The sequence below is a fragment of the Nuphar pumila genome, chromosome 16, assembly GCF_984573655.1.
Source record: "Nuphar pumila chromosome 16, dmNupPumi1.hap1.1, whole genome shotgun sequence".
Lineage (NCBI taxonomy): Eukaryota > Viridiplantae > Streptophyta > Magnoliopsida > Nymphaeales > Nymphaeaceae > Nuphar > Nuphar pumila.
This window is the reverse complement of record NC_143264.1, coordinates 7,670,988-7,685,852: the sequence shown is the minus strand read 5'-3', so window position 1 is coordinate 7,685,852 and position 14,865 is coordinate 7,670,988. Positions and strand designations below refer to the sequence as shown.

Genomic DNA, 14,865 nt, shown 5'->3' with positions numbered 1-14,865 from the left:
ATTGATACGGTGCACAACTGGACCAGAGTTATGTATAAATACATACATCATAAATGCCTATATGAGTACATTTATACATGTGCATGTGTGTGCGTGTTTGTGTGAATAAATGATGAGATAAACTGACAAAGACAACTGTAACGTGAATCAACCAGCTTGCTTTCATCTGCTCTTAGCCTACTGTTTAACAAAATTGATATTTGTTTTGCTTGTTTCATTGAAAGTTGTTGAAAAATCTTTTGAATTTGGTGGAAAAAAAGAAAAAGAAGGAAACTCGGCATCGTATCTAATACAATACGTGTTTTGAAGTATAACTTCGGTTTGTACTGCTAGATGAAGCAACCATTTGCGAGGCATGATCGATTTTCAAGAGCAGATCACGTCATATTGCATATAACTGACCACTTATATTCAATCCCCACTACTAGGGTTGCTAACTGAGCTGAACAAACCGAACAAAGAGTGTTCAAGCTTGGCTTGTTTCTTGTGTCAGGCAAACTTGAGCTCATGAAAATCCCGAGCTGAAAGAACTGAGTATGAGCAAGCTTGTGTGTGCTAATATTTGGTGCCTTTGAAGGCACCAAATTATATAGAACTATTGAGCTAAAAAGCATAAGTTCAAGCCTTATCAACTGAATCGGACCATATAGATGTGTTAAGGAAGGTTTGGTTGCTAAGGATCAAGTCTTGGATCACGTGGTTTCAATCTAAAAATATGGTTTTTTTAAGTCATAAAATTTTAGTGCATTGTAGACTGTTTATTTTTGAAGCTTTTAAAAAACCTACTTATATGTCACGATCATATGATTTAAAACTCATTTCCCACTTAACAAATATTGTAGATCACATCCATAAGATTTAATTTATAAAAAAAACTAAAATGTATAATTTTCAGCTAAATAGTTTTATATAACTTGGTGCCTTCAAAGGCACTATATATATATATATATATATATATATATATATATATATATATATATATATATATATATATATATATATATATTTGAAAACAATAGAATTTGGACCCTAAACCTACTAACCTAAACTCAAAGTAACTCATTTACAAAATAAATAATTGTGTCAAACTTGTAAGCAATAGGAGTTTGAACTCTAAACTTATTGTTTTCCGGCAAACCCTTCAACCATATTCATTCTATAATATAAAATATATGTAAAATCAAGCCAAGCCGAGTCGATACGAACATTGGTTGTTCATGCTCAAGATTGTCATGCCTATTTATGAGTCTGAATGAGTTCTTTACGAGCTGAACATGAGCCGAGTCACGAGAAGCTCATCTCGTTTCCAAGCCCTGCCCACTGCACATCTCACTATTTGCACAGTTGCCAAATGAGATGCGCAGTGGAGATTAGACATAACAATTATCGGTAATATACAATGTGATCTGATATGCTGTCTTAGTTTTCATATTATAGTGGAAACCTCCAAGTTAGAGAAATCGGTCACCTTTCACATGGTGGCAAAAATATTTTATTTTTTTTTAATTGAGGTCAGAGCTTGGGTTTAAAGTTATCTTACCTTGAAAACTGTTATGTTACCCCTTGTTTTGAATGATTTGGTTATTACATCCATTTATCAGGAAAAAGTGGGATAAGTTGAGAAGTTGAATCCGGTTTCAGACCTTCAAACCAATTCAAAGAGTTTCAGACTTGAAATGAACAGAGTTGAATTGACCCTTTTAACTTTTTTAATATAAAAATTTTAAAAAATTATATTAAATTATTAAAATCTTAGAAATATTTAAACATATAAAAATATTAAAAATTTGCTGAAAGTTGAATCCTCCCTTATGGATTTTATTGGGTTGTCTCGGTATAAATCGGCCAATTTAGGGCGATTTGCATTGATACTAACAATACTGGTTAAATCACAAATTTGGAGAAATAAAATTCTCTTTTTTATTTTTTTCCATATTCAACCTGTGGAAACCCCACGTCCGGGCCACGAGACATAGTTGCCATCCCAGGGCAGGAAAACGTCTGGGCTGAGTAGCCTCACCCCGGGGGCCTATGCTTCTCTTTTTCATTTGAATAACCATGAAGGCATTACCAGGAGAGTTTGAGACATGTGCACCTAAGCATTGAGAAAGAAGGACTGCTAGACTACGTCTCTCTCTCTCTCTCTCTCTGAGTATCAGTCTGTCTTCTCCTGGCTCTTTTTCTGATTTATAACTTCTTAGTCTCCAGGCTAGGTCCTTAGAATTAACTATGCTCTTGAAAAGCTGGAGGGTCAAAGAGAAAGTTCGTTGGAAGCAAAGGTCTAGGGTAAAATGGCTTGCGGCTGGTGATGGCAACACTAAATTTTTTCACTCATATACTTTTCATCGTCATAGGAGAAAGGTCGTTCCTTCTATCTCCATTGGGGGTGTTTCCTATCTTAATCAACACCTTAATCCGGCAGTCTCGCTATATTTTAAGGATTTATATTCTGCTTCATTAACTGCGGGGGGTGTCTTTGGTAATGTCCTAGTTGGGTCAATTTAGCCTGAGCAAGCCAAATCTATGCAAAGAAGGTTATCTGACAATGAGATTTTTAGGGCCATTAAGGATCTGTCGGGTTGGAAAGCGCCTGACATTGACGGGTTTCATGTCAACTTTTTTAGAATCTTTTGGGATTGTGTTAAATCAGACATGGTGAGCATGTTTGATGAGTTCTATCGTAACTCCAGATTGCCTTATCATTTTCATGTTGCTATAATTTCGCTTATTCTGAAAGAGGATGAGGCCATTGATATTTCACGATTTCGCCCAATCTCAGTTATGAGTGCTCTCTATCGGATGTTTGCCAAGGTTTTGGCGAATAGGTTGAAATCAGTGGCTAACCAGATTTTTTCAGACTCTCATTTCGCCTTTATCCGTAATAAGAGGGTCCAACACCCGTTCATCATGGCGTCTGAGGTTGTTCATTCCTTGCAGCATAGCGGTCAACCTTACTTTGTCCTTAAATTAGACTTTCATAAAGCTTTTGACTCTGTGCATTGGCCATTCTTATTTCAAATGTTAGCAAATTTTGGTATTGGTCATCATTTTTTTGGTTGGGTGCGGGAGCTGGTCTCAAATGCCCAAGCCATGTTAAATATCAATGGTGTTAGAGAAGACCGGTTCAAGCTGGGGCGGGGTTTGTGGCAAGGGTGCCCCCTCTCGCCTTTGTTGTTCAATGTTGTTGCTGAGGGTCTTGTGGTCTTGCTTAAGCGGGTTGTGGTATCGTGTTTCATTGATCCTTTGCAGGTTTCAGACTTTTCGGGCCATATTCTTACTTATGATGATGATATGATCATTTTTGGTCGTGCAAATGTTCAACAGATGCTTAGGTTCAAGCTTATCATTCAGTTCTTTCTCTCCCTATCTGAGATTTCTCTAAATGAGACTAAATACTCTATTACCATGTTCAATGTTCATGCCAATATGCTTGCAGCTGGAAAGAGAATTTTTAATTGCACTATTTCTGACATGCCTATTATGTACATGGGCTTGCCGTTACAAGTGAAGCACCTCTCTTCTGCTGCTTGGGCTCCGATGCTTCAAAAAGTGAAGCGCAAATTGCTTTCGTAGCAGTCGTCTTATCTCTCCATCGTGGGTCGTCTAACCTTAGTCAGACATGTTCTTTCAACTATTCCAGAAATTTTCATGTCTATGTTTGTGATGCTTGTGGGAGTAGAGAAGTAGCTGACGCGCTTGCTGGCAGGTTTTCTATGGTCTGGGTGTCAACTCAAGGGTAAGCGTCACTTGATTGGTTGGCGTTCGGTGGTCTTACCTCGGCGTATGGCTGGTTTAGGCATTTCTGCGCCCAGACTGTGGAGGATTGTTCTTGTCACCAAGCAATGTTGGTTGGCCAACCAACCAAATAACCCTTGTGATTGTTTGCTTCTTGCTAAATATGGGGCTTCTGCTCTTATCCCGGTTCGTCTGGGAACCCGGGGTTTGGCCCTCTCGCACTTGCGTAAATCGTGGTTGAGGGCTTTAGTCTGCTTTAGAGGCCATTTTGAGGACTCCAAAAATTTTGATCAGTGGTTGCAGTGGGCACTGGCGCCAAGCAGAGAGTTCCTCACAAAAAAAGACTATAGATCGTTGCTCCCCCCGGGGGCTGATTGGTTGCCCGAGGATGTGCTTTGGGCGAAGGGTCCTTCTCCCTGTTCTTGAGTCCTGGCATGGTTAATTTTGCACGATAGGATCCAGACCCACAGTAATTTAAAGAAGTGGGACATTCAGCTCCAGAGTTGGTGTGTGCTTTGTCAAGCTACAGAAGAATCTACGTTTCACTTGTTCTGGTCTTGCCCAATATTTGTGGAACTCTTTAGCAGGACCTGGAGGCATCCGAAAGTGTTTGTTAATGAGTCTTTTGCCCTAGATCTGATCTTGAGCCCGGTTTGTATTAGGCACAACACGAGGTGGAGGTTCATCTGGTGAACGTGGTTGCTTACTTCTTGGTGGTTTGTTTGGATGGCACGAAACGATGCTCATTTTCGTCAAATTCCGGTTAACATCCAAAACCTGGTGCATAAAATCTTGGTAGATGTTTATGTGATCTTGCGTATGCATCTTAATGATCTTCCACTCCCTTCTGCTGACACTACCTCTCTTTTGCCACAATTTGGGCAAGCGGCTCCGGCGTGAGCCCTTTTTATCTGTCCGATGTTCTTTTTCTCTTCTGCTTTCTTTATTTGTTTTGACTTTGCTCTTGTTCAGTTCATGGGTTCAACATTTTGTTGATCTTCATGAGTGGTAATGTTGAATTTCTTTCAGCTCTCTCTCTCTCTCGATCATATATATATATATATATATATATATATATATATATATATATATGTATGGACATTGGTGTCATGTTTGGGACAAAACACTTGTAGCCTTTTAAGAGGGGAGCAATACACTGCCTCTTATTCAAGGTTGTACAATGACAAAACAGGACAGAACATTGTATCCTTGTTCAAGCATGTTCATGTATCAAACGCCTGAGTTCATGCGCTATATAGATTATAGCGCTATCTATATATACAGAACAGATACAAATATAGATATGTATATCCAAATATAGAATAGGTACATATCGCGTATGAGATCTTTCTACAAAGAGTTGTGGTATCAACTCGTATGGCCATGTCCTATTCAGGGGAATAAAATGGGGATTGTCTCTAGGAGAGATGGAACATCCCAAGCTACCAGGTGTAACAGAATCCTGCCATAAGAAATTTTCGAACATATAGTCTCTAATTGTAAAACAATGTTATTGGGGATTTTAAATGAGAGAAACCAAAATACAGAGATACTAGACAAAGTATTTTGAACAAGTAAAATTCTTTGTGCATATGATAACATCTTGGCTTTCTAAGACTCGATAGCTGAATTTTAAAAACAACAAGCTGACACATAAATGAATTCACCTTTTTTAAACAGAGCGGGAGCCATAAATATTTTAAAGGTAAATTGCACAACAAACAATAGCCAAATTTTCAATGAGAAATCAGAGCCCCCACAAGGCAATAATACATGAACAAGATCAATGAGAAATAGCTGGCTAGGATGTTTACCTTAGCCATGCCAAATGAGAAATATGCCTATTTTATAAAATTCCTTAAAGTTGTTTGCAAAAGGCTTAACTTGAAAGTGCTAATTTAAGCACAAAGAATTAAGGGTGTCAATTGGTCAGGTTTACCCTTACCCAACTGGAACCAAAATCTATAAGGTTCGGGTATGGTGATAAATAAGAAGACCTGATTAGGACCCGGGTCCGGATCTGAAGGTATGATTAATACATGAACCCAGGTATAGGTTTAGGGTTTAGGTTTGTAAAATTTTATACAACACCCGAGACCGACCCTAGTTTCGATTAAGACCCACAAATTTTCAATATAAAAATGATAAAAAAAAATCTTGTTTTATCGGGTATGATCCAGGTCTGGTTCATGTAGTTTTTATCGGATCCAGGTATGGTTTCTTTTATGATGGGCCCGATTAGACTCGGATTCAGACCCCATACCATACCTGAAAATCGGAGCCAGATCTGGTTTCACTTAGGTCTGAACCAAACCCTACCGGTTATCCCTACAAAGAATATGAAGGAATATTTTATGGTATAATTTAGAAACCTTGTATGTGGGCCCATATTGTTTTATGCATAAATGTAAAAAGAGCACGTGACCTGTTAGCAGTTTGGTTTTCTATTTTTAAAGCTCATAGTTTGGGGCCTCAACTTTGGCACAATCACACACTAGCACAATATTTTGGTTTAATTGTAGAAATGGTACTGTGTGTCCACAATGAAATTTTAAATTCAAAAGCTGACCTTTACATCCCTTATCATACAACAACAATAACTACGCCTTCATCCTAAAACAATTGGGGTCGGTGATATGAACCAAAAAAGAAAATCATTCTGGGTCTTCCACATGAATCCTTCTCCTCCAATCATTTCTATCCAATGCCATGTCCTCGGTGAGGTTCAAAGCATTCATATCCTTTCCTATCATCTCCATCCATGTCTTCCTAGGCCTACCCCGACCTCTTTTAACTAATATATTTTCTCATTTCTCCATCCTTCTATCTGGAGCATCATTAGGCCTTCGCCGAATATGTCCAAACCACCGTAAACAATTATCTCTCATCTTATTTTCAATGGGTGCAACACCTACCTTCTTATGTATCTTCTCGTTCTGAATCTTATCTTTTATTGTATTTTCACACATCCATCTAAGCATACGCATCTCAGCTACACACATTTTTTGAATATGATGTCTATTGGCAGCTCAACATTCCGTACCATATAGTAAAGCGGGCCTAATAGTCGTTCTATAAAACTTTCTCTTCAACTGCAATGGCATTCTACGATCGCACAACACTCCAGTTGCACTTTTTCATTTCATCTACCCAACCTTTATCCTATGATTTACATCTCCATCAATTTCTCCATACTTTTGAATGATAGATCCCAAATATTTGAAACAATCATCCACCTGTATTTCTTGCTCACCAAGCTTCACTACACTCTCATCACTACTTCGTTGCTTACTAAATCGACATTCCATATATTCAGTCTTATTCTTACTCAACTTAAAACCTCTTGCTTCTAATGTTTGTCTTCATAATTCTAACTTAGCATTAACCCCAACTCTAGACTCATCAAACAAAACAATATCATCAGCAAACAACATACACCACGACACATTTTCTTGAATTGATCTCGTAAGTTCATCCATCACTATAGCAAATAGGAAAGGGCTTAAAGCAGATCCTTGATGTAACCCAACCGTTATAGGAAAATTGGTTGTCACCCCTCCACAAGTGCGGACATTGGTTACTACTCTTTCATACATATCTTTAATTAAAAATGTGAACATAACACATTCTTAGCATGAAGTTAGAGTCTAACATATAATTTCTGTGTAATAAATTATATTAAATTTGGTACATATGATGCCAAATTGTTATTTAATCAATTACAGCCCCTCAAGCCGGTTTGACATGTGAGTTTGATTTCTAGAGGATTGACAACTTGGTTGGTATTGCTTTCCTTGACTTTATTGAGAAACAATCAGGAAGTAATAATGAGCAAATTTGGATTTATGTCCTTATGAGGTGTGGCCACATTCTTACTTGTCCACTCTAAAACCTATGATACAGGGACATGTTTTGCTAACACAACAAAGACAGTGCTGACACTGTATGGATAGTTTTTTATAACTTTTACTACATTTTAATATTATTTAAATAAAGGTATATTTTTAAATATTAAATAATAAAAAATATTTTTTATTAAAAAATTATGTTTGACCAAGATTTTACCTCGGGGCCACCAAATGCATAAACGTGCATCCCAGCTACAGATTCCAAACAGGCCTAATGATGTTCAGGCTCGCCTCTCACAATATAAATTGAATTAGCAATAATTCCTTGACATAAACCTCATTTTTTTGGAGAATAATGTACAACACATGCAAGTGCTTCAGATCACCCTTCAATCAATGTTGTCATTATCGGTGGGTATCGGCCGATGATTATGGTTTCAACAGAAAATCGATTCGCTTCACTCCTGAATCGGTTATTTTTAATAAATGTAAAATAATACCTAAAAATATTTTTAATAAATTGTTTTTAAAGTAATTACTACAATTTGCGAAAGAGATATATATATTGATCATCGGGAAAATCACAACCACAAAGACACCATTCCCATGAAATATCAAGGTTAAAACAGATATTTCTCTCTATACATGTATCCCCCTCATGGCAATACTTTTTCTTGATTTATTTATCTCTCCCTTAAATCCCGAAAATTCAAATCTTTCTTTTTTCAACGACGCTTGGATAGCAGATAAAAGACGTACCTTTTTCCCACCGAATTCTGCAAAACCACGAGGTGGGTGCGCTCCAGGTTAGCTCTTGAAATCACAAAATCTATACTCTTCTTTCCTTTCCTCTTCGTTTCATGAGATGGGTAGCTCGGAAGAGAGGGTGGTAGCCGTGATTATGGTCGGTGGGCCAACGAAGGGTGAGTTTGATTCTTCCTAATCTACTACTACAAATCTCGATTGAATTCATCCATTTTTTGGTTCTAAATTTTGCTGGTATTCGTTATTTCGTGGAAATATTGAATCTTTTGGGTTGATATCTTGATGAATTTCAGGAACACGTTTCAGACCCTTGTCGTTCAACATACCAAAGCCTCTGTTTCCTATTGCTGGGCAGCCCATGGTCTATCATCCCATTTCTGCTTGCAGAAGGGTACATTCTCTCTTCTCTTGGTACACTTGTATCTTTATGAATTCATGAGCGATTGTTTATAGTTTCTAAGAAAGATTGGGTTTTTTATTGAATTGGCAGATCCCCAACTTGGAACAGATCTATCTTGTAGGATTTTACGAGGAGCGCGAGTTCGCACTCTTCGTCTCGTCGGTCTCCAATGAATTGAAAGTTCCGGTTAGGTAATGTATGGTATTGGATTTGTTCTTGGTGTTGCTTGTTTGTTGCAGAGTTTTGTTGAAGTTGAGCCTAATTGTTGAACTCTCTAGATGGGTTTAGTTTGTTCATTGGATATTGGAAAGTGGGTTTTGAGTTCGTGGGGACTTTCAATGTAGGTACTTGAGAGAAGATAAACCACATGGATCTGCAGGCGGCTTTTACAACTTTAGAGATTTGATCATGGAAGATAATCCGGTTATCGTCTTTCTTATATCTTACTCCCCTGTTTCTTTTTGTTTAAGCATTGGGTTTGATTTTCTGTGGAGATATGCTTTTTCAACTGAAATTGTCAATTTAGGATTTCTGACCTTCCTCCATGAGCTTGAACAATTGAATTTTATTTTAGTACTGACCTGAATTTTGTTTTGATTTTCTCAACAGTCACACATAGTTTTGTTGAATTGTGACGTGTGCTGTAGTTTCCCATTGCCAGACATGTTGGGTAAGCTTTTATAGCTCAGATAGCCATTTTATTTCTCAGAGAGATCTTTCTTTTGTTGAGAGTTTAAGAATTCTCCTCCTTGCTCCATTTATTTTAGGATCAAATGTTTTGCTGAGTTATGCTGATTAACCGTTTCTTCTGCCCATATTAAATATCAAGTCTTCTCTACTGTATCTTTCCAAGCTTATGCAATTGATGTTGATGGATTGCAGAAGCTCATAAAAGATATGGTGGTATGGGGACAATCCTGGTGATCAAGGTAAGTTATCTCTTAACACAATAATTTCTTTCTATTTTGTTGTGAATTAAAGTTTTTTATTCCTAGACACTAGGAGAGTTGCACTAACTGATTTGAGAAGTATGTTATAAGTTTCTAACTTCGGTGGTAGATGTGTTTGTCTGCACGTGTGTGTGTGTGTGTGTGGACTTGAAGGCATCTGCCTAGCCATATCTTGAAGGGGGAGAATGAATGATTGATGAATGTCAAGACCTGTGGAGGATTCCATAAATTGAAAGATTAAAGAGCATGTCTTTACTTAGAAAGAGGATAGACTTTCGTTGACATTGGCAGAACAAAGAAATGGGAGCTAGCCTTACTCTTATCTGGAGCAGATCTGTTGGGTTGTTTTTTTATACTCCATAGCTTGGAGCCTTGGACTCAATTGAATGAATTAAGCACCAAGTTGGGCTGTCGGATATGTAGCAGGAAAACATGCATTTGATTCTTGCGACGTCTTTCTTTGCAATTTTTTTTTTTGGCATATTGTGTTACTAATTTCTGCATACAATTATTAAGCTGTGCGGTGCCATGAATACTACTGTCATCTCTGGAGATGTTTTAACTCTATCTTTTCATTTTTTTGAATTATGTCAGTAAATTTTTCCATGTGTGCAATCAAACCATATTGTTATGTGTCACTTATGCAGGTATCTAGTGAGGCAGCCAACCAGTTTGGTGAGTTAGTGGCAGATCCAGAGACTAAAGAACTATTGCACTACACGGAGAAACCTGAGACCTTTGTATGTACAAACTAGAGACCAAATTATTCAACTTTGTTGAAAAAACTATTCAAGTAGTGTGAATTTCTTACAGTAATTTATTTTGCCTTCTGTAGGTGAGTGATCTGATCAACTGTGGTGTTTATATATTTACACCTGAAGTCTTTACAGCCGTCCAAGATGTTTCTACCCTAAGAAGAGACAGAGGTTAGTAAAATAGTCTTGTTTGAGTTTGTTTTTTTATATGAGTTTCTGCACATGCACAGGGAAACATGCACGCTACATATGTAAAATTATTACATAGGAAACTTTCAGCAAAGGTTTACCTTGGGTGTTGACAATTGTCTTTCTTGTAATAGTTGTAAAAAAGCAGAAAATTTAAGTAAAAAAGAAGAGCAACAAAAAAAATCTAGTTCTTACTTTTTTGGAATTTTGGGAATATTTAAAGAGAATCTCACAAAATTAGTCATGAGCATCTGGATTAACATGTCATTTCAAATCTCACAAACAGTTCAAATATCAAGAAAATAAAACTAGACAAGATTCAAAATCTTTGGGAATATTCGTTAGGGTGCTATTTCTCATGATGTTTCAGAATTTTTCACAGTATACATGCACCATGTGTTTCAATACGAACTGATGATATTGTTGTGTCCTGTTCTATTGTAGACTACTTCATTCAGTAAAAAAAAAGGTTTTCTAGGCCAGGACATCCTAAGCATTGATGCCAACTCTTTGCATATTTTGAAGGAAAAATGCTTCTTGAATAATCTATACAGCGGAGTGATCCACAATGATAGACAGCAGTGTTGTGAAAAGCGTTGAGGCGTAGCGAGACGCTCCACCAAAATCTGAGGCGAGGCGTAAGCCCGCCTCGAGGCGTAAGCCCGCCTCGAGGCGTAAGCCCGTCTCGAGGCGTAAAGCGTAAGCCTCAATTTTTTTTTTAAATAAAAAAACTATAAAAATTATTTAAAATTATTAATAAATAAAAATTGCTTTATTGATAAAGCAACAACCATCGTAAAATCAGTAATTTCACTGGTGACAAAATAATATACATGAAAAACATGATGCATCTTTCCTGCACCAACACCCGTACCAAACCCTATAGGGTCAAGGTATGGTGATAAACAAGGAGGTCCGATTAGAACCTGGGTCAAATTCAAAAGCTATGGTTTATAAAATTTCATGGGGCCCGACCCCAGTTTCGACTAAGATCCACAACTTTTCAATGTAAAAAATATAAATGATATTATTTTACTGGTTATGGTTAGAGTTTGGTTATGCAATTCCTATATGGTTATGTAATACCTATAAGAAAACATTTCTTCACCTGAACTTGTCTTCAGCTTGTATAATAGAGATTTTTGCATTAAAACCTAAATGTCACCTAAGGTATCTGATGCTTGAAACTAGAACACAATCTAGATAAGGTCAAATTGTTAAACACATCAATATATAAATATGTGCACATCATATAAACCTATAGTAAACGCCAAACAGCCAATACAAACATCCAAATAACGACATTGCTTTCTATGTCAATTTCAGCAGGTATAAATCCAAAGAAAAGAGAACCTCATCAACCTACTCATAGAAACAATTCGTTAAACAATAACAGCATGCAAATCTCTTACCCAGGAAAACTGTCCTCCATGGAACTTGTTGTTCTGGTCTGCCAAATGTGAATCAAGAGGGGTCAGCTTCAGCAACCGCGGAGCGGCAATCTTATTACCCATACGGCTAGCGAAGCCAGTCTTCGTCTTCCCATCTTTGTCAGTGAACAATGTGCAAATCGGGATCAAATACGTATCTGTTGTTCCCAATATCCATTTCCCATCATAAGTTACATCAACATGAGTAATCGAAGACCCAAGTCCTGGAAATGCCGTCTTAGCCATCCTCATCGAACGATCTGAGTACAGACGGATCTTGCCATCAGCCGAACCAACCACAATGCACCCATCACCAGTGGTGGCAAAACACAAGAATTTGGTATTACTAGCAAATTGATGCCCATCTGCCCAGTGTAGAACAGGACCATCCAGTTGTCGTTGGTTATATCTCGCATCGTTATCTCGGTGTTATCCTTGGCAAACTTCCATTCCGTCACTACCTTCCCAGTCTCAATATCCAATTGATGAATCCCAGTGGCATGTGGTTTCCCTTCTCCTACTGGACTCATTAGAAGCATATTCGTCTCTGCCTTCATTAACAGAGCCTTCTTAGGGGTTTCAAAGGAAGAAGAAGAACCCAAGCCCTCAAACCTACCCTTGCCACTATTAAATTTCACAGAGACCCCCTTGCCATGAATGCCATGACTCAAGTTCTTCACGGCTTCGATACCCGAATCGCTCACCAGAAAACTGTAATCAAGCGCACCCATCGCGATACTCTGGATCCCTCCGTTGGCAGCTTCCTCCAACTCTTCCAAGAGATCCTGCCTGTCTCTCACCGGCGTATAGGCCTCCTTGAAGCTCTCCTCCACGTCCTCCCACATCGAATCATCAGCCTCCTTCGGATCAAACCAACCTCTGAAGTCCTCGTAGACATCCTCCTTGTTGGACGCCTCCGTCTCGTGCAAATTCTCGAACGAACCGTTCTGAAACTCTACAAGGAAGACCCTTTAATCCTCCGGCGTGAAGAACTTTAGCGCCCAGACACCATCGCATACGAAATCGACATGTCGCTGGTCGTCGAACATCTTCATCTGCAGCGCCAGCGACACCAGCCCTCGAACCTTGGAGCCCACCTTGAGAACCCACCTCCGCTGGAACTTGGGCTTGCCCTTGACCTTGATAGAGCCGTCGGCAGCGTCTCCGTTCTCGTCGACGAAGGCGTAGGTCATGAGCTTCTCGGAGATGATCCATTTGGCGCTGGGGGTGTTTCTGCCGATGTGCAGGTAGAGCTTCACAACGTTCGTAACGCGGGGCACATTAGCGTACTTGAGCTTCAAGGCCTTGAGCGTGGCGTTGATCTCGTCGAGGGACTAAGGCGACGGGGAATTGGGGTCTGGGGTTCTGAAGGAAGCAGGGGTATCGAGTGGAGCCCCCACCTGTACATAATGCTGGTGAGAGGACTGCCAGGGACCCGAAAGCTCCACCGGCGGACCCTCGAGGCCCTCCGCCTCATGCGATGGAACACCCCCACCGTCCGCGGCATGCTCCAACAGGTCTTTCTCTCTCTCTGAATGAATGGATGAATAAATAAGATTAAAAGTGAGAGGCGTATACGCCTCACCTTGAGGCGCGCCTCGCCCCAAGGCGTGCGCCTCAAGGCGTATGAGGCGCACGCCTTAGGGCATTTGCGCTTTATGCTTGCCCCTCAAGGCACAAAGGCCCTCGCCTTGAGGCGAGGCACGCTTTTTGCGCCTTGAGGCGCACTTTTAATAACACTGATAGACAATAATAAACACTTTCTTGAACAAAAGGCACTTTGTAGGAACATAAGAGAGAGAGAGAGAGAGAGAGAGAGAGAGAGAGAGAGAGAGAGAGAGAGAGAGAGCAATGTCTACATGGACACGGAAAATGATGACCCATCACTCATTGTTACTAAACCTAATTGCTGGAAAGAGAGACCAAGAAGAACAATTCATTGGCAATGCCTAAGTATTTTCTTAAAAGAAAGAGATGCATATACCATGAAGTTGTAATTACCTCGATTTTTGACATTAATTGTTTAAATTTATCTGAAAATAATAGGTATTTTTCTAAAGTTGGGCATGGGATCCGCATTTCGGATCCAGGATCCATAAAGGATCCATATATATACGTATAATAACTTATATATATATATATATATTTGAAAGAAAAATAACTAAGGATAATACAAATAATATTAAACATAATATATACATATATATAACCTGTTAATACGCGGACCTGCAGGTGGATCCATTTGGATCCAACCTGCGGATCCACACCGCAAGATCTACGGATCCAAATCGCGGGCAAACCATGGATCCACGCTACAGCTGGGACCCGGACCCGGGTCGCGCCCTATTACTGATAAGTGTTATAAAAAAAAAGGAAAGAAGCCTGATAAGGGGCTGGCCGATATAAGGGGTGTGTTAGGTTTCAGAACCCTAACACTTGTAAAATTGTAAAAAGGGAGGGGAGGTATGCGCAGCCACCCGGAGGGGGAGGAAACCTCCTCCCTTTTCGGGCACCCTCCTATATAGGGGGCTCTCCCGAACCCCTTCTCCTCCCACACCTCTTTTCCTACCGCGCACTCTCTCTTTCCCTCTCGTGCTCTCTGGCACTCTCTCTCTCTCTCGCGCGCCTTCTCACTCTCCCTCTCGACCGGTGTCGCGACAATGGAAATAGCAGGGTCGACCAACCATCGTCTCTCGACAGTAGCCTCTCGATCGTGCCCTTCACGGTGGTAGGAGCAACCAGAGCCGGCGAACCACCATCTCTCGGTAGCAACATCCTCCAGGATGTCAAAAA

The 14,865-nt window shown here is 39.5% G+C and overlaps 1 protein-coding gene and 1 pseudogene across 2 annotated transcripts in view; one reads left to right on the top strand and one right to left on the bottom strand.

The window, feature by feature from the left end:
* Positions 1–8,254: 8,254 nt before the first annotated feature.
* Positions 8,255–14,865, top strand: part of LOC149812836 (uncharacterized) — a 46,719-nt gene continuing 40,108 nt past the window's right edge. For both annotated transcript variants that reach the window (XM_089992398.1, XM_089992397.1), the window contains exons 1-8: positions 8,255–8,506; positions 8,642–8,739; positions 8,839–8,939; positions 9,093–9,171; positions 9,358–9,418; positions 9,631–9,677; positions 10,346–10,438; positions 10,534–10,624. In XM_089992398.1, coding sequence (XP_089848524.1) covers positions 8,449–8,506; positions 8,642–8,739; positions 8,839–8,939; positions 9,093–9,171; positions 9,358–9,418; positions 9,631–9,677; positions 10,346–10,438; positions 10,534–10,624 — 628 coding nt within the window. In that variant the 5' untranslated portion in view covers positions 8,255–8,448. The remainder of the gene's footprint in view (positions 8,507–8,641; positions 8,740–8,838; positions 8,940–9,092; positions 9,172–9,357; positions 9,419–9,630; positions 9,678–10,345; positions 10,439–10,533; positions 10,625–14,865) is intronic.
* LOC149812837 (protein CYPRO4 pseudogene) lies at positions 12,025–14,847 on the bottom strand (annotated as a pseudogene).